The sequence below is a fragment of the Idiotropiscis lumnitzeri genome, chromosome 1, assembly GCF_059441095.1.
Source record: "Idiotropiscis lumnitzeri isolate Australia: NSW breed Sydney's pygmy pipehorse chromosome 1, RoL_Ilum_1.0, whole genome shotgun sequence".
Lineage (NCBI taxonomy): Eukaryota > Metazoa > Chordata > Actinopteri > Syngnathiformes > Syngnathidae > Idiotropiscis > Idiotropiscis lumnitzeri.
Window position 1 is genome coordinate 4,665,732 of NC_142391.1, and position 23,498 is coordinate 4,689,229.

The 23,498-nt window shown below is 40.7% G+C and overlaps 1 protein-coding gene across 2 annotated transcripts; it reads right to left on the reverse strand.

Annotated features, from left to right (window-relative positions):
• Positions 1–2,162: 2,162 nt before the first annotated feature.
• Positions 2,163–18,043, reverse strand: trim9 (tripartite motif containing 9). Of its 2 annotated transcripts, XM_088312090.1 has the most exons (11): positions 17,149–18,043; positions 13,212–13,307; positions 12,481–12,603; positions 7,788–7,898; positions 7,567–7,720; positions 6,247–6,392; positions 5,894–6,032; positions 5,540–5,569; positions 4,618–4,921; positions 3,545–3,707; positions 2,163–3,045 (listed from the first exon to the last, which is right to left on the reverse strand). In XM_088312090.1, the coding sequence occupies exons 1-11, from the start codon at positions 17,983–17,985 to the stop codon at positions 2,968–2,970; spliced, it is 2,181 nt and encodes a 726-aa protein (XP_088168216.1). In that variant the 5' UTR covers positions 17,986–18,043; the 3' UTR covers positions 2,163–2,967. The 2 variants fall into 2 exon arrangements, with proteins under 2 accessions (XP_088168216.1, XP_088168223.1); XM_088312097.1 differs by lacking the exon at positions 5,540–5,569.
• Between the last annotated feature and the right edge of the window lie 5,455 nt (positions 18,044–23,498).

Sequence of the window (23,498 nt, forward strand, 5' to 3'; positions counted from 1 at the left end):
ATTTATTAAAAATAAACATGACATTAATTAAATTATTATTCACACGCTAACTATTTAATATGACGTTACTCAATTTTTTTTGCTCCTTCACCTCTCACCCAATCCAATTTAATTCAACACACCTTTTGGTCAATCAACTTCCAGCAAGTTTACTTTCAGCCCAAAAACTTTCAGCAAGCTAACTTTTGGCCAATTTTGTTGTTCTTGTTGCTCAAATTACAAATACAGGAAGACAATTAATCATATTGAAATATTAATCCCGTAGTTTATTAAATTGCCCATCACAACATTACTTTTTTAAATCAGCTTTCGGCGACTCAACTTTCAGTTTTTTTGCTATTATTAATTTACACATATTACAATAGGCATTCCTTTTGTCACCCATTTATTGAATATTCACATATACAGGAAAAAAACACAGGCTCATATAATCATAATAATAATGTAGCCGTCATCTAGAAATAGAGGAGACATATAGAACTATCTCATGGCAATAATTTAGAACAGAAATAGCCTCACACGCACAAATATGATTATGTGCATTTAAATAGACTATATATATACTGTATATGAGCCAGTGTCGCCCAGCGACTGTGCAATAATAATTCATAAAAAGCTGCGATAGACAAACTAAGCATCTGCTAGTCTATTTGATTTGCTCACTCATACATTCACACATCTATTAATCTTCAATTTTTTTAAAAATCAAAAACGCACTTAAAGTCATTGTGTTGGTCTGACATGGATGCAGTTGTCTTGGTCACAAGCAGCATAAACACCTGATGAGAACATTCTGTTGGAAATATTGTACATATATATCATATAAATATATATTACACTTGTTATAGCTGAGCTTTGTTGTTCCTATATGTAAAAGTAGCAGCAGGTGACGTAACAGGGTGAACCGGGGGACTCTGCTCTGCTCTGTCGTGTCTGACGAGATATCAAACGTCGGTACACAGCAGCATATAGCACCTTATGCATGGATGTAGTATGCGATAACCCTCCCCGGACACAACATTAGGTACACCCATGAATGACAGCTAGTATACTAGTAGTGTTGAAAGCCACTTTCATACTGGAACATTTTTTCTGGTCCACCCCTACCATCCTGTACAGGGTAAAAGGCATCGGTGAAAAAATGCTGAGACATGGGGTGTGACGTTCAAGAATATCATTGGTTCGCTGTGACTTATTAATATACGCGTGAAGTTATTTTATTTTTGAGGATTTACAGGTTTTAAGCATTTACTGTGGTAAAGGTAATCTGAAATGTAAATTTGGATTCTTCACACCCATCATATAATATGGTGAAAAGTCAAGATTATTAGCACTTTTAATTAATCCCAGAAATTTCCACTAGAAGAAACCCCTCAATTCCAGCGTTTTTCTGGATTTTGACTGATTTTGCGAGCCCGACTTAATATCGTGTTCTAATGCTATAAAAACAGAGCAATGAGGCAAAAAAAAAAAAAAAAAGGCTAAGACGTATAAATACGTCTTTGGGAGGCGGGGACTATATTTTTGAAACCGTATATGTATGTCTTATGGATTGAATGAGTTCATGACTCAGGTGTTGAAATGCAGGCCAAGTTTGAAGTCAATCAGATGAATCCTCGAAAGCAAAGTGGCAAATGTTTTTGGAATGTGCTAAAAGTGGACATTCATAAAAAAAAAATCCTCACTTGCTTTCCTTTCATTTTTGTGTATGGCTTCTGCTAACTTTTTTTTTTGTACATCTACACATGCAAAACTGACGAAAAAAAAAGAATACCAATTATGGAAAACAATAAGAAGCTGCTCGGGCCCTAACTCGAGCTTGCAAGTTAAACAATGGCCAAATGCTGGTTTTCTCTTCAAGCTTTGATGTGGCCTCTGTGTAAACATTGGTATTTTCCTGACTTTTTTTCACGTCAACAGTGATTATAAATGGCATTGATATGGAACGGATGCATCAAGTGGCAATATATGAGCCTTAAGCAATTTTGCAGTATCTCTGAACGAGGCTGTCGGCGGTAGTCGTTAGCCCCTTTTACACAGCTTGTAAAAGCCGTCCTTTTACCTCCATTTATCGCTCTTGCCTTTCATTAAAAAAAAGGACTGCGGTGATGCTAGGCTAAGGGTACTAAGTTTAACACTCGACGCTCGTTTATTTTGTCAAAAGCAATTGTCCCTTTCTGACCACTATTTTAGACATATGGAAGGCCGTACTTCTTTGCAAAAGTGCACATAATTGCAGACTTTTCCGGGTGGTGTGTAAAAGGCTCAGGTACAGAATATACTGTAAATGCCAGAAAGAGTGACTGTCACGGCACTGATGCAGCAATTTTCCAGGCTCTTGATGGTGGTCGTTAGCACCTTTTGCGCCGTTCACAAATGCCGTCCTTTTTCCGCCATTTTTTTTTTTCTCAAGCAATGCCACAACACGCAACACTCATTTTTCCCACCCTCGTGCAAGCAATTTTCACTTTCCAACCACCAGGCGCAGACGCCGTGTTGCTACGAGATAGGGATTTTTACGTAAAGGTCCAGTTGCTGCTATTTCGCAGGCTCGCTGTTCCAAAGAAAGCAGGCGTACCTAATATTGTGGCCCGGTGAGCTCATGTAGATTCCTTGAGATGTTTAGTTTGGTAAGTTCTTCCCGGGAAACAAAAAAGAAAAAAAAAAAATAAGTCCGATATTGCCCGCTTTTAAATTCCACACATACTACATTATCAAGCAACTAAATAGACTGCTCAATATAGCTAAACGTCCAATAAAAAAAACCACAATAATTTATACACTCTTTTTGCAATATAAAATACAAAAATGCCTTTCCATCGTTGTTTTCACTCACAACAAGCCACGAGAAGCGCACAAACAAAAGCTTATTTTTTTTAGAGTCCAAACCCCCTCTTTCTCACTGTGCTTTTAAATTGAGGGGGGGCGGGGCGTTGGGGAGGCGGGCTGTCGTTGGAGGTGCGGTGTTTAGCACATGTGAGCGATGGGATCAACCTCCCCCGGGGTGTAGAAATCCGGGATGGGCAAACCGGTGTGCAGCGTCACCTGTTGGGAAAAGAAAAAAAAAAAAACAGTAAGTGATTATGAAGGATGCCGGTGGGGGGCGCTGTTACTCCACTTAAAAAAAAAACAAAGAACTTCAAACACCCTGCTCCACATATTTTGGGGGTTAGTTTTTTTAAAAAAAAAAAAATCCTTTAAGCAGACAGCCCTAAGGAAAGACTTTAAAGAAGCGCTGAAGAACACACGACGGTATAATGAATAGTTGATAAATTGTTTGTAAAATATTTAAATTGGGAAGCTTTAATCTGAGTGTTCGGAATAATATAAATATTATTAAATCATCTGTATTAACTGGATTATGTTTAATGTATTTTTACGGATGTACATAATTACTTAATAACACAACAGATTTTTGTATTATATATATATATATATACATATATATTTTTTTTATTTTATTTTATTTATTTTTTTTGTATAATTCCATCTACGTTTGTTCGGCGCAGCTAAAATGTGAGCCCATGTGAGCCATGTGTTGTACCTGCACATTCCGGTTGAGGCTAATGGCAGGGTAGAAGGCGCCCTCCAGGCCCTCGAAGGCCACGGGCCCCTGCTGCTCGTCGTTGATGAGAAAGATGAGGATCTGACGCGTGAAGTCCAGCAGCACGCCGATGGTGGAGCCTTTGCCGATGCCGCCATCCGTCCTGTGCCAACGCACACACACACACACACACACAAAAATGCTGCATCAACTCCATTTTAGAATTCCTCACATCCCCCAAAAGCTGTGGCACGTTTGGTCGCTCGCTTGTTGCCAGGCAGAATACTCAAGGCTGCATCAGAACAGCCACAGAGGCGGAAGAAAAAATGAAATTATACGGCGAACAGAATATTACAGAAAATATTTGATTCATTTCATGCAAATCTTTTTTCTCAATTAGCGATGACCTTTTGATGTACGAGATTGTGCCGGAAAGCCACAAAAAAAAAAAAGAAAAAATTATAAACAGCAAAAAAACGCCTACTCGAACAACTGAAGCTTATTTGCGTTAACAAGACACTTTAAAGCTGTGGTCTTCAATCCTGTTCCTCCCAGTCCAGTGTCCTGCCTGTTTCCCTTCTCAACACACCTGATTCAAATGATCAGAAAATCAGCGAGGTCTGCAGAAGCTAGATCACGATCCTGATCATTTTGCAGGGAAAGATAGAAAACAGGCAGGACAGTGGCCATCGAGGAACAGGATCGAGGACTCGTGCTTTAAATGGTGTTGTGTGTGTGTGTGTGTGCTGACTAACATTTCACACAAGCTTGAATGCAATTGGCTAATTTTGAACACAGACACATCCCAGTAATAAGAAAGTGTGCATATTTGTGCAACTGGATTAATAACCGTTGTTTATTTGTATGTCCCATCTTGAAAATATATATTTTTTAAATCAGTTGAGTTGCACAGGCTACAGGCCACAATGATGGTTTTTTTTTTTAATTTGACAAAAACCTGACATTTTAACAGGGGTGTGTAGACTTTTTCTAATCACTTTAAGTCTCTCATGCATATGTTTTAGACTTTTATGCGCACAAAACCCCCAAAAACAAACGTTTGTGTCTATTACCTGTTGGTGTGCGAGTTGTTGTGCATGAACCAGGACCGGTTGTTGTCCACGTACATGGCCCAAGCCTTGTCGTCCTTGCCCAGCATGACGTCTTTCAGGACGTCGGCGCGTGCCACCCCGAAGGCCGGGTCGGGATGGTTGTCGTAGCGGTCCAGCGTCATCTCCCAGTAGTGGACGCCGCGCGAGAAGGCTACGCCGCCGAGTGCCACGCGGTCGTCGTAGCTGTTGCACGTCACCGTCAGGTTGTCGTTGGACAAGATGATGTCCGGGTGTGCCGACGCCGCGTCGAAGGTGAACCAGGCCACTGCGCCCAATGCAATACAGCGAGTTAGATTGGAGATTGAAGTGTGGGGGTACTAGAATCGTGGGCTCCCTCTAGTGGTATGCGAAGGAATCACTGCTTAGCTTTTTATTACAATGCATTTATATATGTTTATATTTATATACCGTATTTTCCAGACTATAAGCCACTACTTTTTTCTTAGATTTTGAAACATCCGGCTAATACAATGGTGCATCTTTTCTGTGGATTTCTCTTTCACCACTAGGGGCGCTCTATAGTTAAAAAAATACGTCAAATAAATGTTAATATTTTTTTTCTCTTGGGTCTGTTCTGTTTTAATTAGCAAAGTTGTTGTCGTGTTAAAATGCACTGTTTTAAGAATGTGTTTATGTGCATTCACAGTAAAAAATTGTTCTGTACATGCAGTAAACAAATCATTTTTGTCAACACAAAAAACTGCGGCTCATGTACAGGTGCGACTTATAGTCCGGAAAATATATGCCAATATGCGAGTGTGTGTGCATGTGAGTATGGATCTGCTTTTTTTCTCATCGAAAATTAGCAGCCGCCACTTGTGTTTGTGTTTTGAACATGTGCAGCAAGTCATGGAAGCGAGCGAGAGCGAGAGAGCGAGCTTACCTGACTGCATTTCACCCGGAGGGAGTCCAGCTGCGAGAAGGGAGAGGTGATAGCGAAAGGTAGGAGAGGAAGCAGCTTTAGCCAAGAAAGCATGAACACTTCATGTTTTTCTTTCTTTTTCTTAAGCCATTGAAAGAAAGCAAGCTCGTGCAGCCAGAGCACTAAAAAATTCGGAGTGGATTTTCTCACATTGCTAACAAAATTATTTATATATATTTATATATATATATATATATATATATATATATATAATATATATATATCTACATTATATATATATATATATATATATATATATATATATATATATATATATATACAATTTTACTACAAAGGGTAAAAAGGTTTGTTTACCGTGAGACGTGTACATGACGAGCGTCTTGCTGTACTGTCCCACCCCGCTGGCGTTGAAGGCCTTCACCCTGGATTTGTACGTGCTGTTGTAGTGCAGGCCGTCCACCGTGCAGATGGTCTCCGTCCCCACGTACACTTCCTGCGGAGGGAGCGCACACACCGCAGTGTTTTTTTGGCGACAGCTCCAAACAAGTCGGAACGGCGGCATGTGGGCGGGTCTGCCCACGCCGGGGTATTAATAAAGACGGGCGTTGGTGAGTCAGCAAGCACAAGATGAGTGTGATATTAAATCAATGTGCAAAATGATCATTCAAGAACACAAACTCGAAAAAGATGACAATTCGCGTCTATACCCTGAAGTGGCCGCCGTCACCATCGTCCAGTTCCAGGATGTATCCGTCCACGGGGATGGTGGAGAGTGGCGGTTGTTTCCATGACAACGTGGCGCTGTTGTTTTCCGCGCAGCATTCTTCCAGCTGGAGCATGGGAGCCGACGGCACTGGGGAGGATGAGGCCACGCAAGTGAGTACACAGGAGCAACCCACGCTCACTATTCGGCAGCGTGCACAGCAAATATATTTGTTGGAAAGAGACCATTTGGCATTGAGGAAAGCTCTTGTTTCATATCATGATAAGATTGAGAAAAAATATTTATATATGTATATTTATATATATATATATATATAAATCTAAAAAGAAGAAATATAAAATAAAATAAATAAAAACATCAAACTCAAACAGTGCAGAAAAATAATACTGAAACAATAGGAAACTGAAACATGTTTTTCATAACAAACTAATACAAAAAGTACAAATATACAGCATCAAGACAATAAATACTGAAATATTCCAACAAAAACATTTGAAAATATTGCCAAATAAGTTTTTGTTTTTTTTTACAAAACAAATGATGCTAAAAACATTTTTCAAGTAATTAAGAAATAACACAAACATATTCTTTAAAAGACATTGCAAAATGATTCAACAAAAATGACGCAACAAAAACTAGAAAAAATACCAAATTATGATGTGTATCCGATAGAAGTAATGCACAAATATTAGAAAAACAAGCAATAATTAAAATGTAAAATGGTAAACTGATGTGTGACATTTTATAGTTTATCTATAAAATGTTTCAAAAAAATTGTCCCTGGAGAAAAGGTCAAGTATCAAGAGCAATATATTTTTTGGGAAACGAGAATACCTGAACAAAAATTAAATGTAAAAAAATATTGTAAAAATGATTAAGAAAAAAAACAAGCTAAATACGGTGGAAACGAAAACCGACTAACTCATTATTTGCAAAATTTTAATACGATGGCTATAAATGACAAAAATATTATATATATTAGAAAAAAACAGAACACAAAATATGTTAGCAATAATAATAAAGATTTAAAGCCGTAATACTAAATATGAAAATAATTTATGACTTGACAAATAATAAGTCATCATGACCACGTGTGTGTTTCTGTGTGTGCGTGTGGTGAGGTTTAGAAAAATATGCATTTAAAAATGTAAACCAAAATATCAGAGATAAATATATTAGAAACTATAAAACGGTCTCGCGAAAACACAAAACTATTCATTACGATATTGGTAGCGATAACGATAATTGTTATCGCTCCCAAAAAAAAAATAAAAAAATAAATAAATCATCATCAAGACCGTACCTTTCATCTGCACAAAGTCAAGCTGGTGGATGGTCTGCAGCAGCGGCGCGCTGTCCAGAGTCAGGTCGAAGTCGCTGGTCATCCTGGGCGTCAGCGTCCCTTTGCCCCACTGGCTCTCCGTCATCAGAACCCTCCGGATCAAAGCGTCGGAGATCTGACAAACAAAAAGGACTGGTCAGGGAGCGGTCGCCAATGACAAGGACGAAGCCAGCCAGTCCCACCTGGAGGAAGCCGCTCGGGTCGTTTTCTTTGATCACCTCCAGGCAGTACTCCATCAGGCCTGTCGTCTGGCGCAGCTTCACCGTGCAGTGCGAGATCTGATCACGCACCACCTGGAAAAAAAAAAAAAAATCCTCCAAATCATGCTTCCTCATCGTCTCATATGCTCATTAAGACAAAATGTCTGGAGGTATATTACAGCTGAAAAAAAACTGTATTGCGATTTTTCTGACCGTTAATGCAATTTCGATTTGATTTGTGAGTTTGTGACATTTACAAACATGACAGAAAATGCCATTATAGTTACTTTATGTTTTGACATGTATGTACAACAGTGGCAGTTCGTGCATTTCATACGTAGGCCTTCAGTGAAGTCCTACTTAGTCCGACTTGAATAAATCCCCCTCATATTACCCTCATTTATGACACCACGGTTGGAGAAATAATGAACAGACTCTTACGCACTACTGAGTGAGTGTTGGATAACCTCGCTTCTCTTGAAAAGTCCGACTTGAAAATGGCCCCGCAAGTGTATCTGCAATTAAATCCACACTTTTCCCTCCTTCGGCCATTTTGGTTTAAAAAAAGCAAGAATATATTTAAGATTTTCGAACGGTCGCCAGTTACGACTTCCGAGTGTGTTGATTCCGCGTAGAACCGCCCCCTCACGAGCGACTATCCAATCACAAAACGCGTTCATCGACTTCAAACTAAGGCCAGCAAGAAGGCTCACTGTAACCAAATCGTGATCTGATTGGCTATCGCAACTGTCTATAAAGCTCCCTTGAGACACAGAACAGACGCCGTGCGATTGTATCTGAAGGCCTCGGACGAATAGTGCGTGCTCGGGGCATTATGAAATCTGCCTGGCAACACGAGCTATCTAAATTCTGATTGGATAAAACCTCTAACCTAAAAATACAACACTAGGATATAATATGACATCAATGTGAAGAATATGATCATGATTTCTTCATTATGTTAGGCCAGCCCACCACTGAAAAAATTGCTCTCTTTTCCATGGTGAGGCTGGAACACATTAATGGCATTTCCATTCATTTCAATGGGGAAAGATGATATGAGATCCAATACGCTGTTCATGAAAAAAATAAATCTGAAAACGAGCATGAATAGGTCGACGTAAGTGTTGAAAAGCATCGCAGGACTGCTGTCAACGTGCTGAACCAAGCGCGACGTTTTCACACAACAGGATGCGCGAACAGTTGTCCCGTTTACATCAGAGAGGCTGTAGCTATGAGCATTTTCTATTTGATTTTTTTTTTTTTTTTTTTTGCCACACTAGCATCTCCGAGCACGTCAACATTGATCCTGACATCCCCGACAGTCCATCTATCACGGCAGCTGTCCACAGAGCCTCCTTTTTGGGAAAAGACACTCAAGTAAAACACACACACACACTCTGAGTGGAGATGGACGAGGGGTTGCTAGGTAACAGTAACCTGGTCGCAGCGATGAGGGGGCTGAGAGGAGGAAAAATCCTGCAGCGAAAAACATGGAGGATGACAACCACAAACAGTGTCGTTCGACATATAACATTTGACATTCCTCCAGTCACGGCATCGCGAGTTCGTGCAAGGTCACCATGGAGGTGGCAGAATTTTCCTTCAAGCCGTCGCCCTGTCATGGCCGCCGAAGGGTGCACTGTCACTGAGCACAACTCCGCCGACTTCCCACTTCGATGAAACCGACACATTGACGAGACACGGTGGCCACAAGTTGCCCACAAATTAAGGACACGCAATTGGATCAAAGCTGATTTACATATTCAATATTTTGGAATATTAATGACAAAGCCGACTTAAAAAAAACTTTTGAAAGGGCATCTTGCTCATTTACAACAAACCGATTTACAAATTGCAAACCTAGTAAAAGGAAGGAAAAAAAAAAATAATTAAGCTAAAAGGGGACCTCACTGTGTTTCAATAAGAGTATGGCAACAGGAAGTCAACATTGTCCTTAATACAAAAAAAAAATTAAAGTCAGGCATGGCTAATTCCCTTTGAACAAAAGCTGCGACAGCTTCTATATGAGCATAAAAATAAAAGCCAAAGAACAAGCCAAAGAGATTCCTTTGATGGATCCATTCCTGTCGTGACTGCGCCACAAATTCTGCCTAGCAACAAGTGACCATATGAATATTACGTGACCAATTGCATGGTGAAATTGTAATTAATGCGCTTTTACTACATTCCTGTTTTTTTTTTTAATTTTTTTTTTTATTCTTCGTTCTCACACTGCGGAGCTACACCAGACCAAATCGAGGGACGAGGCATTGAATCACCGTGACAACTGCGACGCGGCCGCAGAGGACGGGAGCTTGTGGTTGCCAGTGCGGTAAAAATCAGAGTCACTCGCGTCTCATAAAGACTAAACGCTTTCCTCTGGCTGACTGATAACATCGATAACACGCTCAATTATTTAGTTTGCCTCTTTATAAGGGAACGGTGCCATTCTCAGAGTGTCCTTAATCCTCCGGGAGGCTCGGAGGAGACAATGCAGGCAGTTCATTCCAGGCCACTGAGTGTGCTCGTAAATATTCAGCTTTGAAAGCGAGCAAAGTGTGGCTTCTGTAACTCTTTTTCACACTGACAACTAATATATTTTGGGCAGTAGGCGGGATACGCCCGGAACTGGTTCCCAACCAATCGCAGGGCACACAGAGACGATTAACCATCCGCGCTCACACTCATACCAAGGGGCAATTTCGAGTGTCCAATCAACCTGCCATGCACGTTTTTGGAGTGTGGGAGGAAACCGGAGGACCCGGAGGAAACCCACGCGGGCACGGGTGAGAACATGCAAACTCCACACAGGGAGGCAGGAGCCGGAATTGAACCCACGACCTCTGCACTGTGAGGCCATGGTGCTAACCAGTCATCCACAGAAGGGGGGGGGGAGAGATCGAGATAGAGAGAGATAGAGAGAGATAGAGAGAGAGAGGAGGAGAGGGGGGGAGAGAGTGCGAGAGAGTGCGAGAGAGGGAGGGAGAGTGAGAGAGAGACAGAGAGAGAGAGAGAGGGAGAGGGAGGGGAGAGAGGGGGAGAGAGTGCGAGAGAGGGAGGGAGAGAGGGAGGGAGAGTGAGAGAGAGAGAGAGAGGGAGAGGGAGGGGAGAGAGATTAGTGCTGTCAAGTATTTTTGTGAAGCTTTTAACAGGTTTTTATTTGAATACTATAATGTAATTGATGTCAAATCACCGAATATGAGGTTTATTTTAAATCAAAGGCTCTAAATGGTGTCATCTTTACAGGAATTTTTCTCAATTCTCAAAACGTATTCATTTTGGTTGACTTAAGCGGAGTGTTTTGTTCAAGGATGACGTGCTAAAGATGTACAGCCAATATGGTACAATGCAAGATATGCAAATTAATTTTTGAAGTAAATAAAACTGAGTTAACGGAGTTCAAATATTTAATCACGCAAATTTAATAAAAATATATAAAATGGTAGATAAAATAATAATAAAAAATAATAAAAAATTGTATATATATATATATATATATATCAATTAATCAATTCCACTGTACATTTTTCTTCTGGATTTTTTTTATACGCATTCCAAGAAGTTTGGGTACATTTTATTTTAAATGAAAGATGTTTTTGAAAGACAGAAAGGAGGTCCTTATGTTGGCTCCGAGGTTTAGGACAAGTATTTGGCAATCTGGCTAATCTAGACACTGGCAGATGGGCCAGCCCACCTCCAGACAGACACACACGCACTTGTGCACACACACACACGCACACACACACAGCACAAACACACACACTCAGAAGTAGAGCTGGTCTCTAAGTTAGTGGTAGCTGAACAGGATTTTGTGTTCTGTTGATTTTGTTGCGCTGGCTCCCAACACCTTCACGTGCCAAACATTGATTCTCGCCAGCGTCCAAGCGTGAAATTGAAAACACTAACTCACGCCTCCCTTTGCGCCTCTCTCCAAACACGTCCCACTTCTCGCTCGTCACGATATGAGCACCGCAGAGACAAAATGTGTGTGAAATCATCAGAATCCCAATGTACATGCAATATTCATGCGGGTAGAAAAATTGTACATCAGTGGAATCTCCTGGGAAGTTGGTTAAGAAAAAAAAAAAAGACGACATTCAAGTAGGGCGGACAAAAATATTAAAGAATACCAGTTAACTGAAAACTGAAAAATTGTAAATTCAAAATACAAAAATAATACAAAAATGGTGCACATTTTTAAAATGGTAACCAAATGAAAAAAAATACAAAAATATTAGACATTAAATACAATGAAATTACAAAATAACAAACAATTGCAAAAAAAAAAGGTACATTTTAACAAAAATGTTCAAAAAATGTCAGACAAAAAAACTAAAATTTCAAATGCCTATCTTTGGTTTTGGAAGCGTGAAAGGTCAAAAAAAAAAATTCTTAAAAAAATCCAACAATATTTTAAAATAAAAAAATATATATTATAACAAAAAAAATAAAAAATCACTCAACAGAAATACTAAAATATTAAACCAAAAAAATAAATGTTAGACAAAACCAAAATTTCTATACAATAATACAAAAAAATGACAAAAATATATAAAATATTACACAAGAAATACACCAAAAAAAGTGTCAGTCACCCACGCCATGTTAAATGGGAAGTTGTTCATCTTGTTCTGACGTTTCAAATTTTGTACGTTTTTAGAGCACGCTTTACCTTGAGCTTGTGTTCGTGCTCCTTGTTGACGCAAGCGAGCAGCTGAGCCTTGCGGCGGTTCAGAGCGTCGATGAGGGCGTCGCACTGCGCCACCAGACACGCTTCGAATTCCACGCTGTTCTCCTGCGCCAAGACACCGTCATTCAAATCAGAACTTTGATTCGGCTCATTTTTAACGATAATTCTCATTTTTCTCAACGAGTAAAGCGTTACATCAGCAACAAGGCGAAATTTTTCTCTGAAACGTAAATTACGAAACATGGTCAAATCCGTATTGTGCAAGTTTTTATAAGTCAAAACCTAAAATCAAAAAATTTTTAATTTCTCAAAAACCTGATATATTGGAAAAGTAAGTAAGTTTTTTTTAAATCGGCGTCAAAAATATATTAAAGTGTTGTTGAATGTAAAGCTTTCATCCTGCTTTTTACGCCTACTGGACTATTACAAATAAACACTGAAGGGTTCCGGATCATTTGTAGGACTTTTGGAACTGTTCTCTAAACAGAAAGGAAAGGTTCCTGGAACGACAGGAATTGTTTCCTTAAAGACCCAAAAATTCCTGAAGCGTTGTAACGCTTTTTAGCGGTGTCCCAGTGAGATTTTGGACGAGTCTCGTGGAATTTTTCATCAGACAAAAGTGCGGAGGGATTATCATAATACCGTTGTTAATCCCGTTTGTCCGTCACCGCGGTGTGGCGTTGGGTGTCAGTGGGAAAACAGAGCGTTTGTACCTGGATGTGCTGCACGGTGTTCCTGAGCTGCACCAGGAACTCTTTGGCCTCGCTGGCTCGGTCTGACAGCCCGTTGAGAGCCTGAGACAGTTGACCCTGGAGCGGCACAAGAAGGCAGAATGTTAGCGGGAAGTGGCCGCTAATTAGCCGCTAATTAGCGCCTCGAGACAAACTCCATTACAAAATGTGTTTGTGTGTTGTAAGGGAACTTTATCATTTTATTTTCTGGTTGAAATATATATTTTTTAAAACAAGACAATGATTTGAAATTTACCAAGTTGTCTTTCATCAAATTTTTGAAAAAAGCTAAATTGGATAAAATGTGGTACAACGTTTTCCTTTTAGCTAAAAGAACAAAAAAAAAATCATTAAAACCATTTAATTTGATTAATTAAACGAGGCAGCCTTTTTGCTAAAAAGAGGAAAATGAGAATGTGAACCAGACTGACTTTAAGCGAAAAAAAATAAGAGTAAACAATACGTAAAAAGATGTTGACCAAACCAGACCTTCAGCTAAAATAATAAATAAATAATAAACTTGACTACCTCGATGATAAAAAAATAAATAAAATATGATTAAATAAACTAGGCTGCTCTTCAAATGAAACAAAGCAGGCTATCTGATAGCTAAAATATTAATAATATAATAATCACAAATAATAAAGATAACGGGATTGAATATTCCAGAGTATCTTTTAACTAAAATAATATAGTTTAAAATAAATTGAGTACATGAATTAAACCACAATATATAATATTTTTTTAAATTATCATTGATAAATAAACCAAGCTTCCTTTCTACTAAAATCATAAAAATAATTTTAATTTAAAATAATAAAAGACAGCAATAATTATCTCTTAGTAAATATTACAAATTAACAGTGATTTATTTGCTAATGAAGAATTCTTCCGAACTTAAGCCCAAATGTCACCTTTAGAACCAGGTCAATAATCACTATTATTATAATTATTCTTAATAATGAACCAAAGACGTGAATCATGAATCCTTGCTGCTGTGAAAGCAAAGGAGATGAGAGGAAATCCCGAACAAAAGTTCCTGTTTGGACATTGCGGGGGGTCATGTATGTGCAGCGGGGGTCACATGACCCTGTGGTAACCGCTCGCACTCCAGCCAGCAGGCACATTCTGTTGTTGTTTTCTCACATTGTCGGAATGCCGACAAACACTAGCCAATGTAGTTAAAAAAAAATATATATATATATATGTTTTTACGTGCCTGCGAGGAGGCTGTGGGTTAACCTTTAACCCCAAGCAGACAGCTGAACGCACAGCTGAACAAAGAATAAACATGGTAAAATCACGTTTTTGGCATTTCTCCATTCAAAGTTCATTTGATATATATGATTTGAAGTGGAACGATTCGATAAACTTGCATCTTTTAAAAAAAAAACACAAGCAGTGGCACAACACATGTAGACAAGCAATATGACAAGACTCACAGGCATATATTCAAAGTTGGTCCTCTGCAAAATACAAATTGTTTGCTGCAGCTTACCGAGCTGCCTATTTTTTTGCATATGAAGAATTAGCTTTGTAATAACCTAGTCGTAACCTACTTTCAATGCAGAGTCATGACACGCGCACGTGCACACGGACGCGTGATTAATATCTGATATTTTTAGTTGACACGGTCCACTTTTCACCATTCGACTTGGCAACGCTCGACGACTCTTTAGGAAAACATTCAAGCAGGCTGTTGAACAAGATGAGACATTCATAATTCATCACTTGCGTCATCAATTATGCAAAAGCTGTGAAATCCCCAACAAATTCATCATCATAATCAGAAAAATATGGAGTCCTTATTTGACACTCGTAGGAGTGGGTCCAAAAAAAATATCCTGGGTGGAATGCCGAAAATAAGCAGCAATGTCCTTTTCATTTTTGTGCCGAGTTCACGTGATATTTTAGGATTTCTTTTGCTGTTTAAAATTGTGATACATTTTTGTATTTTTCATTGACTATATGATTGGATTTTTGTCCATTATCTGTGTATTTTATATTTATATTTTGGGAGGGTGCACTATTTTGAATTTTAAGGAATATGTTTTGTTATATTTTGTTAAATATTTTTGTTCATTTTTTTTTTATTTGAGGAAAAAATGTCCCCTTTTTTTGTATTGTTTATCTAATTACTTGGTATGTATTGAATGATATTAGTTGTTGTTTTGCATATTTTTTTTCAAATATTTGAGTATTTTTCATTTGACTTATTTTTTTGGTTCAGTACTTTGACATATACATTTACTTTTTAGTTTTCCTGTTTATTTATTTATTTATTTATCTATTTTACTTTTCTTTGCTCCCCACGACTTGTGTAATTTTTTTTCAAATGATAGTTCACATTTTGCGTCAGTTTTGTTCCTAACAATTTTCTCTATTATTTGTGCATTTTCACCTTAATGTGTTTCATGCAATATTAGGTTGGTTTTTTTTTTTTGCTAACATTTGTGTATTTTTAATTTAAACTTATTGTCGATTTTTTTTTTTTAATAATTTTTTTTTTTCTCTTAATATTTTTTTGGGGTGGGGCAGATATTTTGGCAGCTTGTCTATGGTCATCTATTTGTCATCTATCTAAGCTTTTTGTTGACGACGGTGTCCAATTTGCATATTTTTTGGTCTGCATGCGGAGTGCTGTTTGGAGCACACAAGCCGCCTCCCTGCCCACTACAAACCCAAAAATAGCATCTGGCACGCTCCACTCCAAATACGCATGAGTGTGTGTGCAGTATGCCAGGTCACAACATTAGGTACGCCTTCACCGAAAGCGACAAGAGCCGGATGCAAAATTCCATTTCGCAGAGAATTCGCGTGATGCGTGGCAGGGTCAAAATATTTGAATGACAGCCTGACTGGTTGCCATGGTAACCGCTTTCATCGTCAGCATGTTTTGAGGGCGGCATGGGGTCATTGGGAAGTTCCTGCTTCATGCACATAAGCCACTGCTCACTTGGGGGGCTAATGCCGGAACTGGCTTGTTACCATGACAACCAGGGGCTGCGCTAGGGTGTTGCGTCTGGGCGAGCGGCTACCACGAGACTGAAGTGTGTTGAGAAAGCAAGAGGCCTTAAAGACAGTAAAAGCATGGATTGTTTTTCACCCGTGGTGGCAGCACATCATCAATATGCCGTACGTATTTTCATAGAATTTTTGGCTCCATTTTGGTTTAATTTCATCTAATATTTTTCAATGTATTCTTGTCAGAATATTATGTCCTCAGTTGTGTTTAAGTAAGTTTCTACAATAACTTGCTTTGTATTTTCATTGAATATTGGTTGTCACAGAGCTGCGTAATCTTTTTTTCTCTAACATTTTTCAAACATTTTTATTCTTCTTATCATTTTTTTTCTAAGATTTTTGTTGTTTGTCTATATTTGTTTATTATCTTGCATTTTTTTGTCTGATATTTGTTTTTGTATTTGCAGATTTGCCTCCAGTTTTGTATGTTTGGTCTAATATATTGTCTTAATTTATTTATAAATAATAAAGTTACAGTTTTTGTCACATATTTGTGATTTTTAAAATACAACGGTTTAATTGGATATTTTTTCTAGTAATTGTGTGTTTTTAAACCAATATTTTTGCATGTATTTTTTCTACCTAATCAAATATTTTGTTTTCAGAATTTTTAAAAAAATAGTTTTTAGATTTTTTTAATCTCCTATTTTTTAGGGGGGGTTGTCATATTTGCGTAGTTTCTCTAACATGTTTGAATTTTGGGGTTTTTGTCCACAATTTTTATTTGTTTTTCTGCAGATAGATAGATCGATTTCTTGTTTGTTTTGTATGTTTTTATGTATGAACGTGTATTTGCATGCATGTTGTTTTGCTGTATTTTGAGTTTGTGTGCGCGTGTATGAGTTCTGGAATGCGTTGCCAAGGAAGACGTGAAGTCGAGGCGCGCAGCTCCCACCTTGTGCAGCTTCCACATGGCTCCGAGCGCTTTGACTTCGTGCGTGCCGTGTTTGCCCTCCTCCAGGCACTGGTAGCACACGGGCGTCTTGCACTGCACGCAGTACATGCTCAGGTTCTCCAACTCGTGCTCCGTGCATGTGGAGGTCTTGCGGGGCGCGGCGCGTCTCCCGGGTCCGACCCGGCCCTGGGCTGGCGGCACCAGCCGGTGCTTGGCGAGCGGGCCGCGTGGCGGGTGGCATCGCATCCGACACGGTTCGCAGTACAGCACGTCGCACTGCTCGCACATGACGGCGGCCTCGCGGGGGCTCCTCTCGCACAGCTGACACTTGAGCGCGGCCGCCCGGCCCTGGCGGTAGCGCTCCACGACACCCTCCAGCACCCGGTTGCGAGGGAAGCCGCGCAGACCCCGCTCGTCCAGTACGAGGCTGCGGTGGCACTGCGGGCACGTGATGCACGCGTTGCGGGGGATGGGCGCCAGCAGGCAGCCGGCTTGTTGCTGCGCGGGGGGTTGTTGCGGGTGCGGCGCCGGCCCCGGGGGGAACACCCGCACCCCGTTGGGGGACTTCTGGCACGGGGTGGTGGGAAGGCTGACGAAGCCCCCGTACGAGCCGTAGCCGCTGTCCGCCTCGCTGTACAAGCTCATCTTATCGAGGTCCAGGTAGTCGTAGTCGGAACCCGAGGCTCGGCTGCTCTGCGGGGACTCGGCGTCGGGCGTCTGGACCAGAATGTTGCGGGCGCACGACAGGCAAATGTTGTGCGAGCAGGGCAAGATGATGGGCTCCCGGAAGAAGGAGCCGCACACGGGGCACTTGAGCTCTTCCTCCATCTCGTCCATGACTGCGCGAGCGGGGACCGAGACCGAAAGAACCACGACGACCGGCGACCGCTCGTCAGTCCGCGCGTCGAATGAGAGCGTCCGCCAGGCGGCGGCGGACAGCGATCCGGCCGGGGGGAGGGGCTTAAAGGCTCTGCGCCAGTAGGCGAGCGATACCAGGTGTGCTCGTCTTCCTATTGGACCTCCGCTGGATTGCGCACATATTATTGGAGGACTGCGGGTGTGCCTCTTCAGCAAATGCAATTCATTGCACGTATGGACGTGAAATTACAACTTTATTGATAACTAACAAACAAACTAACTATATCGCAAAATGTCACAAACAAAGGCACTCTTGCGCATTTAGATGCGTTTAATGGGTGTAATTGGAAACATATTACACTTGGTTGATTTTTTAAAATTCATGCAAGGTAGAAAACTCATACATGAGTTGAATCTCGTGAGAAGTTGGTTTAGAAAAAAAAATACCAGATTCAAGTAAGGCGTAGAAAAATATTAAAGAATACAAATTTACTGAAAACTGCAAAATAGTAAATTCAAAATCCAAAAAATAATACAAAAATTACACATTTTAAAAATAGTAACAAAATTAATAAAAAACAAAAATATTAGACATGAAATACAATGAAATTACAAAATAACCAAAAATATTATTAAAAAAGTACATTTTAACAAAAATGTTCAAAAAATGTAATAAAAAAAATACAAAAATATGACATGACTATCTTTGGTTTTGAAAGCGCTAAAGGTCCCAAAAAATAAATGCTTAAAAAAAATCCCCAAAATTTAAAAATGAAAAAATATACATATTATAACAAAAAAATAAACAAGGACTCACCAAAAATACTATAATATTAAACAAAAATAATTACATGTTAGACAAAAACTAAAATGTTATAAAATCATCCAAAAAAAAAAAGATCAACACAAATATAAAATATTGCACAACGAATACACCAAAAAATTATGATTTCTTTACATCACAAAAAGGAACTTTTTTATTGGCAAGCAGGAGAATATTTGCCGATTGAAGTGCTTAATCTAGCTGATGGAAGTATTTCATAAAAAAATGCATGCACCATGACGATTGCTTTCGACGAAACTTTGCGAGTGAAACTTCAGAGTGTCTTTCAGCAAACAGACAACAAATGGCAGTTTGATCTGTGAAACAATATTTCCCCGGATCTCTCTGTTGATATGCACCAAATGTCGGTTAAGGAGGACCGCCATCTATTTTTGGAATGTTGTGGTCGCTCTGGCCTACGGCATAATGACATTATTCTCTGAGTAATCCGAGTTAGGATGGTGCTATGCGCTGCTTTCCGACAGACCCTTTATCCGACTTTCAATTATTTTTTTTTCGCGCCATGCTCAACATATTTCATCAGTGGATGCACAGAATACATGCACTTGTACATTACCCGGCACCTATAAATAAACCCATCTTTTGTGGCCCCTTTCAGCACTGCTCCACTTAGAACTCCAATCCGATGGTCTCCACTCGCCTAGTCGTGAGGAAACAAAGGGACAGTCCAGGGAAGTGAAGGGAACGAGGAAGCGAGTGACCAGCAAGCAAAGGAAAGAAACGTTTGGTAGACTTACAGGAAATGAGAAGACTATGACGCAATGGTCGACGAGGAAAGTGGCGAAATGTGGAAGACCTTGGGAAGTGAGAAAATGAGGGAAAGAGCGATTGCCCTGGGTAGTGAGGCAACAAGGAAGACCCTGAGAAGCCACTTGGCGAAACTTGTTTTAGGTCGGGTTAAGTGAGGAAACGGGGTCAGGCTGAGTTGTGAGAAAAAAAGTAAAAAATGATCGATCGAACCGGGTCGTGAGCCAATGAGTAAATGTGGCAGGCCTGAGAAGTGAAAAATCGAGTTTGTAAAACAAAGAAAGAAATCATCAGCCTGGGCAGTGAAGAAATGAAGAAACTGGTCTCGGAAGCAAGGGAATGAGGAAACGAGACACCCAACTACTATCTTGATTACCAACTTTTTTCGCCGTTTTTTTTTTTGTGCGCCTACGAGCCTCCTTATGCGATAAGAGGACATTTTTTTCTCCCCTTCTTATAATTTGGCTTCTCATATGGTGTTGATCCGACCGACCGGGGTGGCTGTTGCCATGGTTACCACTCTGCCGGCGCAGACAAGTACACACGCAAATGCTGCGCTCTTCCCACTATTTTTCAATTTCCACGGTCCACGTTTATCCACACGACAGCTGACGGATGTCGGCCATTTGGAGGCTTCACCAGCGCTGCGTGGGCGTCCAGAGGCGCGAAGAAGTGCCCCGTGCCAAAGCATTCGGCATTCCTCGAGATTTTCCGCTTGTTTCATGCGTGGCTCACATAGAATGAATTCAACGCATTTCCTCGAAAAGTCAGCCGTAAGTCAATAATTAAGAGGAATAATAGAGGTGAGACGACGTCACATATGTTGTAGTCTAAATTAGTCCACTAAATTTCAGGCATTATTCGCATAGATACATTTACAAACATTTTTTACTGGCGATATCAAACGACTGTGGCATACATACAGCGCGAGTAAAGTGCTCAGCACACGTCAGAGTATTTTGAGGCAATGGAAAATTCAAATAAGGCTCAATGAAAATAAAAATATTAAGTACTCCCCACTTTTAATCGAACAAACGACAGGTTGGACAAAAAGCTCCAAACTCCCCACGAAATCAATGTCGACAGTGTGCGCATGCGCACTAGGCAATGGTAGGACGTCTCGACGTGTAGGAAGGAATTTCAGAACACCGGAACCCGGAAGCCATGGCGAAGCCCGCCGTAGCGCAAACTCAAGCAGTTCCCCGCTCCATACAACGGAAAAACTTTGAGCAAAACGGCGACATGTAAATGGCTTCTTTGGCATGAATTTTACTGAAATTGCGAAAGATTTAAAATTCATTCGTTTACATTTACGTCTGTAGATCATGGCATCCAATCGAAAAAAAACTAAACAAGGAATCGCTTCTGGCTCAGTACGATTCCGGCAGTTTACCTGCTCGGATGAACTTGCTTGCGGCTTGACGGACGAAGTACAGGGGCGTAAATGAACGTGTCCTGGAATGCTTTAACTGTCCTCATGCTAAAAACCTCCAGCTAACTGGACCGCTAATTAGCGAGAAGGCTAGCTCAATAGCGCCATCTAGAGGACAATCGAAGCCTCCCGCGGCTGGCTTCAAAAGCTGAGCAATGCCGTCTTTTGTGGTGAGGGAGGGTCGGTAAAGTTAGAGAGTGGGTGAGTGGAAGAAAAAGCTAAAAAAAAAAAAAGCTGTATTTTGTCAATATACTTGCACGTTCATACAGGACATTTATTGTGGTTGTTTCCCACATAAGGAAATTGTTATACGGAAAGATTGGTCAATACAAAGATGATTCAGAACTAGAGAATACTTACTGTAGTTCATTTCATTAAAAAGATTGGTCTGCTCAGCTATGTGAATGCTAGCCGTGTCAGCCCAAAGCACACGCGCGACGGCTGCGCGGTGTTACGCAATAAAAGAGCAAACAGTACATGTCTAGTCTTTGAGCTCGGGTGTTACAGAGCCATCTGGAAACTGCTGGCAGGTTAGCGCTCGCTAAAAAAAATGCTAATAGCCTCACTTGTGATTCTTGCAGCGAGTATGAATGCACGTCGCATTGTCGGACCGACACCCACACACACGCCAGCCTCAGCACATGATGCATTCATGTCGTCGGAGTGTTGCCTCCAGCTAAAGTATGTGATGTTGATCAAAACACATGGGAGCTTTGAAGAGGACATAGAGCACTGTATTATGGGACATTAACTTGACTGTTTTATTCATGGCTGCCCACCCATCAAGTGAAATCAAACAACTTGTATAATAATTGTCTAAAATTTCTACATGGAATAACATAGCGAGCGTAGATATTAACTCAATCGCTACCAGCAGTTAAAAAAATGGATCTTTGACGTCCTTAACCGTCAATGGGAGTAAATGAGTTCACTCCAAAAAACATGAATGGTTGAACGAATCTGAACTCGTATTAGGATTTTGCCCACAAGGTCTCCGCCAAGGTGTAACTATTTGCGTTGCAATGTCCATAGCTAGGGTTCGCTTGGGTGGCCTCTCTCATGACTCCCGAGGGTGCTGCTCTCGCAGGAACTTCATCTTGGGGGTGGATAGTCAATAAGCAAAGCTATCAGTGGTTACCTAGTCAACCTTTGTCCTCCCGTGTATGCCTGCAAGGGGATGGGGGGAGGATCACTTGTAAATTCAGGGAATAGAATAAGGCTTGATTGGTTCTGCAATGGTTTGGGTTGTTCAAGAACTATACTTGAGATGAAGAAATAGATTGTACACGGTAGATGCGAACGTGAACTGCAGTAAGACTAAAAAGGAGTACATCAATAAATTATCTATATGCAGAAAAAATCCAAATACTGTATTTTCGTGACCATAAGGCGCACTCCCAAATTTCCCCCAAAACAAACGAGGCTGAGGCTGATAAGCTCCCATAATGCCTCAGTACTGTTTTTGTGTTATTTTTATTTCTTTTGGTGATATGAATGGCATGAGAGATGCATGATTTGTGTTAATTTTATTTCTTTGTTTCATTGTTTGCTTGTATGCTGTTCAGAGATATTTATGCTTTTGATTTGAAACCATGACTTGAAACGAGTGTGGTGACCAGTGACATCCCTCCCCTGACATTGACATTGGGATGGGTTGCCATGACATCCCTGATTGTCGTGAGCTAGCATGCGCGAGCTAGCATGCGCGAGCTAGCATGCGCGAGCTAGCATGCGCGAGCTAGCATGCGCGAGCTAGCATGCGCGAGCTAGCATGCGCGAGCTAGCATGCGCGAGCTAGCATGCGCGAGCTAGCATGCGCGAGCTAGCATGCGCGAGCTAGCATGCGCGAGCTAGCATGCGCGAGCTAGCATGCGCGAGCTAGCATGCGCGAGCTAGCATGCGCGAGCTAGCATGACCCTTGCCCCTTGTAGTGTGATGCTGCGTACTCTTGATGAAGAGAATTGGTATTCGTGTTAGAATTCACTTTAATGAGAAGAAACAGACTTTTCTCTGACCAACATCGCCCACCAACATTTTCCACACGTTACACAAAACTGCGTGCAAAATAGCGACCAGCATCAACTCTTCACCAAGCCCAAATCAAATATTCAATCCATTCCGATGGGTCAAAATAATTAACCCAATCTTGGGCAAAAGTAACCCAATCTGCTCAAACCCCAACGCTACCCAGTGGGGTAAAAAAGGCGGGAAGACAAAATCGTTCCTGGATAATTACATATGGAAGTAACACTTTAAGATTGCACACCAACAGTTGCAAAATGGCTCCAACAAGGCCAATAAGGGGTTCATTTCTTTGCAACACGCCCACTCACACACACACACCCCCACACACACGCACACCCCCACATGAAACCTCCCCCACAGGGACCCCCACCTGCCTAATGGAGTCAGCTCTTATTACCACAGACTGTATGGAAGCGCTCCTTTTGTTTGGCCCCGTGAAAGCAG